A 13,294-nucleotide genomic window follows, 5' to 3' on the forward strand; every position below is an offset into this window, starting at 1 on the left:
TTTCTAAGATCCCCTTCTCTGTCTCCCTCAGTCTCTCTATATTGCTATCTGTCTTTGTCGTCTTCTCTCAACCCCCATTTTTTTCAGCTGTGGATATCCCTGGGTTGGGAGGTTTGTGTCTAGAAAGTCAAAGAGTCTAGGGCAGGGACTAGAAAAATCACTATGCGAACTGGTGTTTAGTATTTGCTCTATTGACAGGAGAGCTAAAAGGGGGTCTAACAGTCTTTCTGTCTAGACCCCACTGCCCAACGGAAACCTAATGTGAGCCACATATATAATTCTGTCTTTTCTCAGTTTATTAAAAGTAAAAAGAAACAAGTGAAATGTATTTTAACAATAATTTTATTTAGCCCAATATAACCCAAAGTATGTTGATTATAGCAGCATAAAATCCATGTAAAATTACCGAGATATTTTTACTTTTTTTTTTTTTTTTTTAGATTAAGTCTTCGAAATCTGGTATGTAACAACACATCTTAATTCAGGTTAGCAACATTTCAGGGGCTCAATATCCACATGTGGCTAGTGGCTAAATTAATTCTAGACTGTCCACCCCTGTCCTCCAGGAAAGGGAAGGGAGGGACTCAGCTTTTTCCAGAAACCAAAGGCTCAAACTCTCTCTCTGTGTTGACCCCTTAGGAACCTGAGGGGACAAGAAAGAGCAGGGCTGCATGGGAAGCCTCAAGCTCAGTACTGGATTCAACTAGAACATTTACATATGAGTAGAAAGAAGGAAGTTGATATGGAAGCAGTTGGATCAAGGAGACCTACCTGCAAACAATTCTTTATTTTTGGGGGAGCTCGAGGCCCTGATAATGAAGACTCCACCAGGGCTAAAGAGAAAACAAAGTGGACTATTTTCTTCTTTTTGCCAGAGAGTATTAGAATTGTTTGTATATATTTCAGTTGAGTTTAGTAACTACCTATAGGTATTATGCCCAAGAGACTTGAGGTCTCAGCAGTAATCAGGGAATATGATACATATTTTAAAATGAAGGGTCTGGGAGGTGCCTGGCTGGCTCAGTTGGGGGAGCATGTGACTTTTGATCTTGGCTTCATGGGTTTGAGCCCCATGTTGGGTGTAGAGATTACTAAAAATACACGAATAATAAACAAACTTTAAAAAATGAAATAAATTGAGGGCTTTGGGAGGTTAGGGGAGTATAAAGTACAGGCAAGAAATGGCAGGAAACGTGGCCCAGGAATAATCGGTCCTACCTCTGCCCTGTAGAAAGGATATCTGTAAGGCAACTCCCTGCAGACACAGAAAGAAACCAGCTTACAGAGAAAGAAGGCAGTCAGAACACATGTATCTACCTTACTCCCTATTGAAACCACAACAAAATTATAGTAAAGGGATTTTTAAAAACAGTGCAAACTCACAAAGATAGGAAGAATGGAAGAGGAAATGTCAATACAATTTGAGAACCAGAAAGCAGAGAGTAGAATGGTAAATGACTTAGCAGACCCAGGAAAACAGTTTCCTAGGCTGCAAAGGGGAAAGCCAAGAAGTCACTCAATTTGTAAAATACAAATCCCCTTCAAAGGCTTAAGAGGCGTCCAAACACTGGAAGGGGGAAGGGCCTAAAATAAGCATTGGTTGATAGACTCCCAAGTCATCTCCCCACCACCAGTCAGGGGATTGCCCTTAACCCCACTCTGACTGGAAAATAGAGGTTTCATCCCTGGGGAAATTAAAAGAGAGGCTTAACAAAAATTTTTTTTTGATGTTTATTTATTTTGGGGGGGGGGGGCAGAGAGAGAGAGAGAGACACAGAATCCAAAGCAGACTGTGCTGACAACTCAAAGTCCGACATGGGGCTTGAACTCATAGAGGGTGAGGTCATGACTTGAGCTGAAGTCGGACACTTAACTGACTGAGCCACCCAGGCACCCCTAAAAGAGAGGATTTTTTGATGGAAGGAAGCCAGGCACAATTGAGGCCCTGGTTCCGCAATGAAAACAGAGATTTGGTAAGTGTATACATGCTGAAGGGTGACGCCCTAGCCCTTCTCTCCTTAGCCCCTCGCAGCCAGAACTTCGTATTTCTAGGCAATGTAAACATTGGATGTTTAACTATAATCAGGATAGAACTACGGTGGGAGGCTGGGGGATGGGAGGAAAGGGTTGTGGGGGGGTATGGGTGTGGTAGAGGTATAGACAACCGTGAATGTATAAAAGAAAAACTCAAGAAGTAGCAATATGAGTCTATTATTTGAGGAAAAGATGTAAAACTCCAAATAACCAAAACAAAAAAGAGATGAATGTAGCTGTCTTTATGGAGGAAGTCGTGGGGGGATGGGGGTGGTGGTGGGGCACACCAAGAAGGCAGGGAATCCTATCACAAACCTTGTACAAATAGCACATTCTTTAAGCAATTTGTGTGTAAAGTTTTGATGGCAAAAAATAAATGGGTTAACCACCAACTTCCAGAAGCTAAAAACCCGAGGAAGAATGAACGGCAAGAGGATAAAGAGACTGACAAAGAGAGGAAAGAAATGGGAGCGCCAGAATTACTTGTTTGTTGTTTGAATACGGAGATCGTAAAGAGACTGTAGGATGTAAAGCAGTAAACCATTTCTGATGTCAGTGAAAGACAAAGAATGTACCTTCTGTACTCCCTGTCAAAGGGTTTTTTAAAGTAAATTATTTTCTGTTTCTCACGAATGGATGAAAATCATTTTACAGGCTATATTCTCAGTATACTTTTAAAATTGTGGTTTGAATCTGCCAAACAATTCAGTGCAAGATTATGCGTTTAATGTAGAACTTCATCTTACTAGCAAGACATTTTTACTGAACACCAGTTATACCCGAAGCACCATGGTGAGCCCTTGGAGAAGGAGTATCAAGCTGAACTGTTTGCCGATTCGACACCAAATTGAACAGCCTAACACGAGAGATGAGACATGTAATTAGATCATGGTGACATAAGGTAAACAGTATCAAGTGCTATAAAAGAGAGTCGGATGAGTCGCTACTGGTGTTCTAAGGAGGAAGAGATTAATTCCAGTTGGGGATACCAGGGAGGCTTCCTGAAGGGGTGACATTAATGTGAATATAATTGTTTTTCCTTTCAATTTACACCTTGTCCCGGTTCTTTACATGCTTTATTTTAAAAATGCAGACAAGATGAGAGAAGCTATTGTGTACAGTTTCCCTCCTCTTCCACTGGGGGGTGAGGGACCCTGCCAGTGGGACACACTGGTGCTACCCCAGCAGCCCAGGTGCGGCTGCCATTCTTGCTGAAAAGACTTTGCAGAATCCTCAAAAGCTGCAGGTGTAACTTTTGCAGCAACACATTTTTTTAAATGTTTTTATTTATTTTTGAGAGACAGAGAGAGACAGAGTGTGAGCCGGGGAGGAGCAGAGGGAGAGGGAGACAGAATCCAAAGCAGCTGTGCTGACAGCTCAGAGCCCGACGCAGGGCTCCAACTCGTGGACCGCGAGATCATGACCTGAGCTGAAGTCGGATGCTTAACCGACAGAGCCATCCAGGCACCCAAAAAACCAAGACACTTTCTATAAATACTCAAAATATTTTACTTGCCTTTGAATCCTGGAGTGTGTCAATAAGTTCTTCATTGTCCAGAATATTTCCTTCAGATGTAAAGAGCATTTTCAGGATTTTCTCTTCGATAGTTTTCAGCTGGTTTTTATCAGTGTTTATTCTCACAATGAGCTTGATTCTTTGTTCTTCCAACTCGGGTTTCTCAAGTCGTACCACATCACTGGAACCAAGGTTTGAATGCTTAAGTTATGACCTTATTATTGCCCTAAAGTTGCTTCTCTTTTTCTTTGCTACTTAGCTGAGTACTAATGCTACTAGCCATGTCCTAATGCACAAGGCCCCTCTTTTGCTGGGTTTATACAGTGGCTATTCACTGAATAACATGTTAGTTGTGATTCTTTAGCTTGTATTTCAAAACTGACACCCTACCACAGTCCCCATGGCTTCTGCTCATCTTCTCTCACCTGCTCAGTGCATGATCTTTCTAATCATTCAATTTCTGTTTCTAATGCTTGCTTGTACCAGGCTGAATATGGTGCCTGGAATATTCTTTTTATGGGAGATGCTGAAATTTCACCACCTCCATGAAACGAGTCTTAATGGTGTCTAATAAAGGGGCCTTACCTCCAGCTCTGCCCCTGCCCAGACATGGGAACTTATGTCTCCCTTTATTTGTCCATGCATAATTTGCTCCCAGCCCCGTTTGTAGGAGCTCATCTTCATTAAGCATCACTATGTGCCAGGCCCCCTGCTCAGAGTTTTATGTGGATTCTCTCTTTTAATCTTTCGAATGCTCCTTTGAGGTAGGCACTGTGGTTACCACCCCAGCTTGCAGATGAGGGAACAGACCCTAGTGGGTCACTTTCTGAGGTCATGTGAGTATGAGAGGCAGGGCTGGGCTTGTAGCTGGCTTCGCTGACTCCAGGGCACATGCTATCACCCACTAGGATGAACTGCCTCATAGAATAACCCACTGTTCATTTGATACGTACATACTGAATTCAGAAACTTTAAAAATTACAATATGGACACCATAAGAAATAATCATCTCAAATTCATTTGTTCAAATAACTTTTTCAGAAGAGAGGGGTATACAATATAACCTGGAGATTTTGTACTCCATGACCAAGTCTCAACATTTTCCCTTCTCTGAGCACTTCGCTTGTCTCAGACAGAGTAATGTGTTGACAGCTGGTCACGCAACTAAGCTTAACTTTTCACGGGAATACACTGGTATGAGAGTGTTCAGCCATGTCCTTATAACATGTCCTTAAAATATGGTGAAATGCACTTTGTCTGCCTAGCAGAAGTTAAGCAAGTTAGCAGTTGGCAGGATAAATTCTTAAAATAAACAAGGAAAACAACACTTAAACTCAGTGATAATAGTAATCAATCAGGATGATCTTGACTCCGTTTTTTAAAAAAATTTTTTTAATGTATGTTTATTTTTGAGAGAGAGAGAGAGATAGACAGACAGAGTGCAAGCAGGGGAGGAGCAGACAGAGAAGGAGACACAGAATCTGAAGCAGGCTCCAGGCTCTGAGCTCTGAGCTGTCAGCACAGAGCTTGATGTGGGGCTTGAACCCACAAATCTTGAGATCATGACCTGAGCTAAAGTCGGATGCTTAACCGACTGAGCCAGCCAGCTTGACTCCATTTTGACTTGACTTGATGAATTTGACTTGATTTTTTTTTGAACATGGGTCAAATTATATTTTCCTGTAATGTATGTACACATACACACACACACACACACACACACACACACACACACACACTCACATACATATATACACATATATCCTCATATACACATATAAAATTCATTGTTAAGTAATATCAATATTATTATTTCAATAAATATTAAATGTTTTTTGTCTCCTAAGCCTCTTGGCTAATTCTGACAATTAATCAATAATTCATAATCTCATTTTTGGGAAATGGAGACGAATTACAGAGTATACACTGAAGGAGGGTATTTCATTTTTTTGAGGTGGACAAATGCAGGTAAAACTGTACACTAAGAAAACACCTAGAGACAAGTAAAAATAGGAAAGATCTATTTGGGAGTAGCGTTCTTCCGCACAGGTGCGGAGCAATGCATCTCTAGGAGCCACAGGACGACTGACTTCATTCACTTGTCCAGGACTGGAAAGCCCAGCAGAGGAGAAGAGGCCGGGCTGGGCTGCAGGCCTGGCCCAAACCGTGGCTGAGAATTAGGGGCACTTTCCTGACCTCCTTGAGAAGACTGTGGACAAGCGTGGCAGCTGCAAAAGTGACAGGAAATACAGAACCTGGCCATTTCCTACCCTCTTTATGACTGAGGACTCATGACTGCTGCTTCCACACATTAAAATGTTTTCTTTGTCAAAATTTCTACAAAATATTAGCAAACCTTTGTTCCCCCCCACCCCCACTTTTTTCTTTACCTTAACAGCTGATCCTCCAGACCTGATTTGGTTACAGTGAAATTGATGATGGTGACTTTAATGCATACCTGGAAGAGAAGCATAGGTTTACATAAAAATGCTTAAATTCATACAAATAAAATAAGAAGTGCTTTCTTTAGTGGAAATGGCCCATTTTTACCCAACTGGATGTATCTCAGGTCTAACTGTGAACATACCCACCCACCCACAAACCCACCAAGCATATCGTGTCTTACAAAAATCCTAATACGGTTTTCCCTGCAGTGTAAGTGACAGTCTTGTTCGTCACAGGCCACAGATCTTAGAATCCTACATAGTGCTTTAAGGAAAGGTGAGCCAGCAAAGGGTTAGAAAGGTTGGGTTCTGATTCTGGGTGCCCCTTTCGTGTGTGTTGGGCAAGCCGCTCATCCATGCTGAGCTTCGGTTCCTAATACTTAAAAAGTGGGATGCTAATAGTTACAAGTCATAGGGTAACTGCGAAGACCAAATGAGATAATAAAATCACTTAGTCGTAGTGACTTGTGCATAGTTTGTGCTTGTTAAAACGAAGCTATTATTGATATTAAATAGAGCTTTACACATTTTATGTCATCATAACATTTCAATAAAAAATTATTGCTATAATATTACTTAAGTTAACAGCTAAAGAAAAAAGTGTTTGAATGTCCTGTATGTTACATGCTATCCTTATCTAATCTAAGCAAATCCTGAAGTAAGCTTTCTCTCCACTTGGGGCTCCAGAACACGGGATCACTGGCCCACAGCCGCAGAGCTAGTGTTGGGTAAGGTGTGCGATGCTCCCTCCCAAAAGTTAAATGCGTGCGGAGGCTGTATGTTGGCACAGTGGTCGCTTCTCTGCACTTTACGGTGGCACTTGGGACACGGGCTCTGGCAGCGGCTGTGTGAATGAAACCCCTCAAGGCTGACAAGGAAAGGCCTACCTGGGCTTTTGGCGGCATTTCCCTCCTCTTACTCAACAAGTGTGCCAGTTTCATGTCACCTGAGTGTGTTCAGTAACAGGCCGCTGTGACAAATTCAGTAACTGAGGTGAACATGGCACTGTCTGGAGGGTTTATGCAAGGATTTTATTGTTAGGGGACCGGGGTAAAGGAGTAAGTTCCCATTTGTGAAGCTGCTTCCCTAACTGCTCTGTCGGAGAAGGGGAGAGGCACCAGGCTGGGGAGGACCCTGCAGGGTGTGTGGCTGTGCCTGGAGCTGTGGCAGCGCGGAGGGGTGGCAGGGGTGGAGCGAGCCCTTGGAGCCCTTTGTGGGAAGGGAGAGGAGGCCCAGCTGTCTTCATTTCTGCTGCAGCTGCCTTGAGCTCTGCAGCACCAGAGTAAGGGTACTTCTGGATCCTGTCGTGGCTCAGGGACGTTTGTATGGAAGTGAAGTGCACACAGACCCCCTCAAGGTCTAAGGGCATGAGGGAGGACAAGATGCTGCCCGCTCCAGAACTCTAAGTACAGACACCCTGGATGTTTGAGTCCTGACTCTCCAAAGTGCCAGTCACCAGATGTTTCCAGCAGGCAACTTCTTTATTTGGGGCTTTATGCCAAGGGTATTTGCACATGTAAACACAGGCATGTCCCCCCTCCCCACAGACTCTCAGTGAAGCCCTGGTTCATTTATGAGCCACCACAAGAGGGGCACAAATGGCCTTGAGCTGAAGGAGGGAGAAGAATGGTTAGAAGGCAATGCTTCCCTGTATTGTGCAAGCAGCTGTGGGCAGGGAGGGAGAAGGTGACAGTGCTGCAGAGGTGCAGAGGGCAGCACACCGGGCAGTGGGCAGGGTGGCAGACAGGGGAGCAGCGCCTAGGGACCAGGTGGGGAGAGCTTGAGTCCAGCTGAATGGCGAGCAGAAGGGCAACGGGAATCAGAATCAGGACTCAGAAGGGAAGCAAGAGTGGAGGACAGTGGAAGGAAGGGGAGTGGCAGAGCAGAGGGGGAGGACAGAGCTGGGAGGACCCAGCAAATGTCAGACACCATCACACATAATAGTCCGCTCAGGCTGGGAATTCCAGACCTGCAGCTCATACCTCGGGCAGGTAGTGGGGATTTGGCAGTTTGGTTGTCATGTAGAACCTGAAGTTTTTGTCGTAGTCAATGTCTGAGTCTCCGAGGCGAATGAGCAGCCGCCCACCGCTCATGAAAGTCTGCTTCAAAAGAATGGGTTCTAGAGCTGGATCCAAGGTTTCTCTAAGCTTAAAAGTTAAAACACGAAAAACAAGCCATTAAAATGGATGGCATCAACCTTTCCAAGTTCCTTAGGCCTCAAAATCTACTTTGAATGAGTCACTTTCCAGGGGCCGGATAGATATTTCTTACTGTATGCTCGCCTAAGAAAGTAAGAGCATGTGAAGGCAATACAGCTGTTTAGACTAACTGTGCCATTCATCCCCATAAGGAAGAATCCAAGAAAGGAGGGTCTCTGCAGGTGGTCTTCCACGGGACCCAGACAAATGATGTGTTCACTTTTGTGGCTGTTCTAAGGCAAGAGATAGCAGTCTACCACCCGCAGGCCAAATCTCACCCTCTGTGGCTTGTTTTTTTTTTTTTTTTGTTTTTGTTTTTGTTTTTTAATGGCGCTTAAGCTAAAAATTTTCACCCTGTTAGAGGGTCATAAAAACAAAACTCTAAAACCAAACCAAAATGAAGAAGACTATTTGAATGATGTTTGCAGAGACTGTATGTGGCCACCTCCCCAAAACTAAAATGTCTGGCTCTGTACAGAAAAAGTTTGTGGACCTCTATTCTGTATGATAGTTACTTTCTTTCCCTCAAAGCAGATTTGATGGTTGGTAAGAACCTGGGCATGCAGACACTGCTCTCGGACCCCACGACAAACATCTTTATGTCAGGATGTATGTGGTAGGGGCCCATGGCCTAGGAGCTGTCAAAATTTGATTGTAATCCACAGTTAACAAATCCATTTCATACTGTGACATGATGCCCAAGGATGTACGTTTTCTTAAAACAAATGTTTATGAGATAAAATTTCCCTTACTACCCATGATACAATTTTGTGCTGTTAAAAATCTATCCTATTTCATTAAAAAATGCTGGTTGAGATCGGCTAACCTGATTGCACACCCACGGAGGGGTGAAGACAAAGTTGGAATATTCCACCTTACAAATGTAGAAAGCAGCTAGGTGCATAAGGCTAATGATTCCAAGTCACAGAAAGCAGGAAGGGCCTGGTCAGAGTATCCTGTTCTAGCTGGCGTGCTGACCAAGGGACCACCCCCTGCTCCCCAAAGCACTCAGCTACAGTTACAAGGCTCTGCTGTTCAGTGGCAGAACATTATTGAAAGTCTTTTGTCCCTTGCCATGAGAGAAGAAATTCCCCAAGGGCTTCCTGTGTTACCAGGTAAACTGGGGTTTAAGAATCCAGTTTGGGGCTAACATAACTGCATCAACGATTTTGGGAGACTTTGCCCTCCCCTGTAACTTCAGGGTTTGAGTGAGGGCCTAGGACCCATTACAGAACCCTCCTGTGTTGGCCAAGGCCAGAAGGGTAGAAAATGATATTTACACCCATTGGAGTGTTTTGTTGGCTTCACATCATCAGCGTGTGTGGGTGGACAGTCCCTGATGGCCTGATGGCATTACTGTGTTACACTTCCATGGCAGTCAACCATCAAGGGCTGCAGTGAGGTTTAAGAATCAGCAGTGTCAGAAAACAGAGCCCATCCCACTTAACACCAAAACATTGTCTGGAATCAGAAAAATCATTCAGTCAACAGATTGGTCCCCATGTGATAGTATATGGTTTCGTAGGCAAAGCAATTGGTTTGACCAATTTGCCAATGGAACTGACTGGCATTTCCAGGGCAATACAAGTGTGACCTGTGTAGGATTTCAGATATGGTCTATAAGTTGGGGACTAACCCAAGAAAAGTGAAAAGCAAACCTCTTCCAGTAAGACAGGTAAACCAAGTCGGATTGAATTTTCAAGTGTACGCAAGAAATTAGTATCCGTAAGCTTAATGATCTTTAAACCACTTTTGCTTTCCTTGTTCCTTATCCAACGGTTTGCCTGTATGAGAAAGCACAGAGCAGGATATTTGACTTAGAGTTTTATAAATGACTAGAAAGCGGAAGCTTTTAGACTAAAGTTTAGAAATTTTGCTCAACCTGGAAACAGGTTTGAAAGATAAAAAAAAGAAAAGAAAAGAAAAGAAAAATACTATCCTGCCCCCTACAAATAAAAATGCCCTTTAAACTGCAGCGTTTTGGACTCTTCCTTTCATTCAAATTTGGAACAAATGAAGAACAGACACATCTAGGGGAAAAGTCCATCCCTGAGGTATTCAAGCTTGTCTTCCTTGTTCTGACAACAGTTCCCTTTCCTAAACTCCACTTAGAACAGTATGATCCATGGACTTAGGAGTCAGATAATGGGATTCTGTAAATTCCAGGCAGGCTTGCAGTAAAATCTATCCTACCCTGCCTTCATTCTGATTCTTCAGACCTCTTAGGAACAAGGACTCTATAGGAATGAATTTCTGCTCCCATAGAAACCAGAAAACGAATGTTCAACCCCCTAAACAAAGCCAATCAAAATCAAGTATGCAGAGCAGCTGGACTCTTCCCCTTCCCCTCTGCCAACCCAAGATGAGGAACTTGGACTTGAAGACTTCCAAATTCCCTTCTAGATCTAAACCCCCAAAATCTTGCAAGAGTGTTCAAGTCCACTTTTAGAATTTGGAACAGATAGCACAACATTAAGCGGAGGTGGGAGGCTGCTCTTCATCTGAAGCATTTGTTACACACCTGATCCTGGGGGTCAATCATCAAAGGCCATCGTCTCCCTTCAGTAACCAAAATGCCATTTTCTGTTGATATCATGTCACGGGGCAGCCCATCAGTGTTCCACTGCCGTATTTTGTAGGGATCACCAAGAATGTTAATGAGACTGAAGGAAGGATTGATTGGGATCTCCAGAGACAGACAGTCCTGGATCCAGTATTCTATAAGCTGTGGGAGGAAGAAAGGTTACTTGTACAGAGTCAGGAACACTCAGTAAATGAGGATACACACAACATGTCACGGTTAAAAGTAAGTTCTACCGGTTTCCACATGCATCCTGGCATCAAAGCACAGGACACAAGAAGAAGACCGACAATCAGGAGACCTGGGGCCTAGAACTATACCATAAACTAGCTGTGGCTTTGAGCACGGCACTCCCCTTGTCTGAACCTCAGTTTTCTCAGGTATAAACGACAAATGTTGTCACAGTAGTCTTCAACCAGGGGTGTGTACTGTCCCCTTGGGAGAGTCTGAAAGCATGTGAAAAAGTTGGAGTTATCACAATGGCTAGTATCATAATGCTACTAGCAATTAGAAGATGGGGCAGAGGGTTGTTAGCATGCTACCTCCTTCCATGAGTGGGACAGTCGAAAAGCATCATTGGCACCACCCACATGGTACCAGATGACCCCTGAGCTCCTGTGGAATCTACGGTCCTACACTGATTAGGTTTTAGAACCCATGGACAAGGGTGAAACCTTTATAGGAAGGCATTTCATAAACATGGCCTGAAAATCTCTCCAAATAATTTAGTTTCCTGCTCCTTCCCATTGCCTAGCCCATTGTAGCAGTCGTGCCCGTTCAGAATACTTCATCCTGGCTGACTTTCCATGCTGCTTCTGACCATGAAGGGAGGTGTCTCCCTGCCCCTCTCTTTTCCCCCCAGGTTCTTGAGCTATTAAGGAAGTGATGACTAACTTTCTAAGGAGAAAAGGAAAGGAAGGAATGTGTTCAGGAAATCCTAGGGGTAAACCATTGCTGGCTGACGGGGGAGGTGGAGGGCTGTGGAGTGTGTAAGTTTCCAACATGGAGAACCTTCACAGTGGAGGGCCCCCTATAAAATCAGAAAAATGATCCCCCCAACTCTGCCTCTGCCAGTTTCAGCTGCTTCTCACCTCCCAGAAAGGGAGTTTACTCACCGATTGCCTATACTGGGCTGTGAAGGCCCCATAATAGGCTACACAAGCTGCTGCTATAAACACATTCCCAATGATATTTGATATCTCCTCATTGAATTTCTGGATGCTTTCTTCCCATCGAACTTGCTCATCTTCTAGCGCAGCCGTCAGCTTTCCTGCACGTATCAGACGTGCTTTTGTCAGGGCCATAGTTTTTGCTAGAAAATTTTAAGAAAATCAACTTATGTTATTCAGTATTTTCCTAAAATATAAGATGTTTATTCACCTGCTTTTGTTTATAGTGGCATTGTCAATACATGTCTATGAAACCTCACACCAATTCAGCATTATTTTCCATTTCAGGGCCAAGTCCAAGTTTGCCTCTTCTAAGCAAAGAGCTCCTTTTCGTTACTCCATTACTCTGGCTGAAGATGGCTCTCTCTGTGTCAGCGTAGTATTTCTCTTCAGGATCAAATTCATATGTTGCTTGTGTTATAATGTAACATGTCCCAACAAGCCTTCCATACAGGAGCTGAACGGATACAATATATGCAGTTCTTCTAATTTTGCACTAGAAGGGCCAATGCAGTACATCGAGGGCAAATACGTCCTCTATGTTGGGTGGAAGCTGAGATCTAACTACCCAAAAACTCCTTCTATTTTTAAAAATCAGGCATTTCCTGGGACGCCTGGGTGGCTCAGTCGGTTAAGTGTCTTGACTTCGGCTCAGGTCGTGATCTCGCGGCTCATGGGTTTGAGCCCCACGTCAGGCTCTGTGCTGACAGCTCAGAGCCTGGAGCCCGCTTTGGATTCTGTGTCTCCGTCTCTCTCTGCCTCTCCCCCTCTTGCCCTCTGTCTCTCTCAAAAATATATAAACATTAAAAAAGATTCTTTAAAAAATAAAAAAAGCAGGCATCTCCTGACGAACATAAATTTTATGTTACTTACCCAGACTTTCTTTCTCGTTCACCCCTTTGTCATACTTGTCTTGTAAGGCCTGTATTTGATCTTCCACTTTTTTTAGCAAGGCTTGCTTTTCTCTCAGAGTAGCCATTGTGATATCAAGTTCAGCCTAATAAAATTAAGTAAATATTTAAAATGAAAATCCAAGGTCTCCAAAGAAGGTAAAATTTGTCCATTTATAATAGATTCTTAAAAAAATAGGATTTGTGTTCTCTTTTTTGTGTCTCAAAAGATTTGATATGTATACAAAGTTAAAACAAATATAAAACGAAATATATGAGTGGAAGTAAACAGAACCAAACCAAAACCCAATAAAATAAATCATCGAAGGAATAGAGAAACAGATGAACTGCTGTACTTTAACCTCCAAGCATTTGAGATTAACTAGTTAATACAATGGATTAACTTTAAATGATGAAATGAATGAAATATTCACACAACAGGGAAAACTAATCTTTCCTGAA

At 43.2% G+C, this 13,294-nt stretch overlaps 1 protein-coding gene across 1 annotated transcript in view; it reads right to left on the reverse strand.

The window, feature by feature from the left end:
- The window catches only part of DNAH6 (dynein axonemal heavy chain 6), a 244,563-nt gene that overhangs the window by 55,265 nt on the left and 176,004 nt on the right, over positions 1–13,294 (reverse strand). The window contains exons 53-59 of the mRNA XM_078444658.2: positions 12,816–12,939; positions 11,889–12,085; positions 10,714–10,917; positions 9,851–9,976; positions 7,977–8,141; positions 5,941–6,008; positions 3,551–3,731 (exon numbers count right to left, since the gene is read on the reverse strand). Of these exons, the coding sequence (XP_078300784.2) occupies positions 3,551–3,731; positions 5,941–6,008; positions 7,977–8,141; positions 9,851–9,976; positions 10,714–10,917; positions 11,889–12,085; positions 12,816–12,939 (1,065 nt within the window). The remainder of the gene's footprint in view (positions 1–3,550; positions 3,732–5,940; positions 6,009–7,976; positions 8,142–9,850; positions 9,977–10,713; positions 10,918–11,888; positions 12,086–12,815; positions 12,940–13,294) is intronic.

Source organism: Panthera onca, chromosome A3 (genome assembly GCF_046562875.1).
Source record: "Panthera onca isolate mPanOnc1 chromosome A3, mPanOnc1 haplotype 2, whole genome shotgun sequence".
In the NCBI taxonomy this organism is placed as follows: Eukaryota; Metazoa; Chordata; class Mammalia; order Carnivora; family Felidae; genus Panthera; species Panthera onca.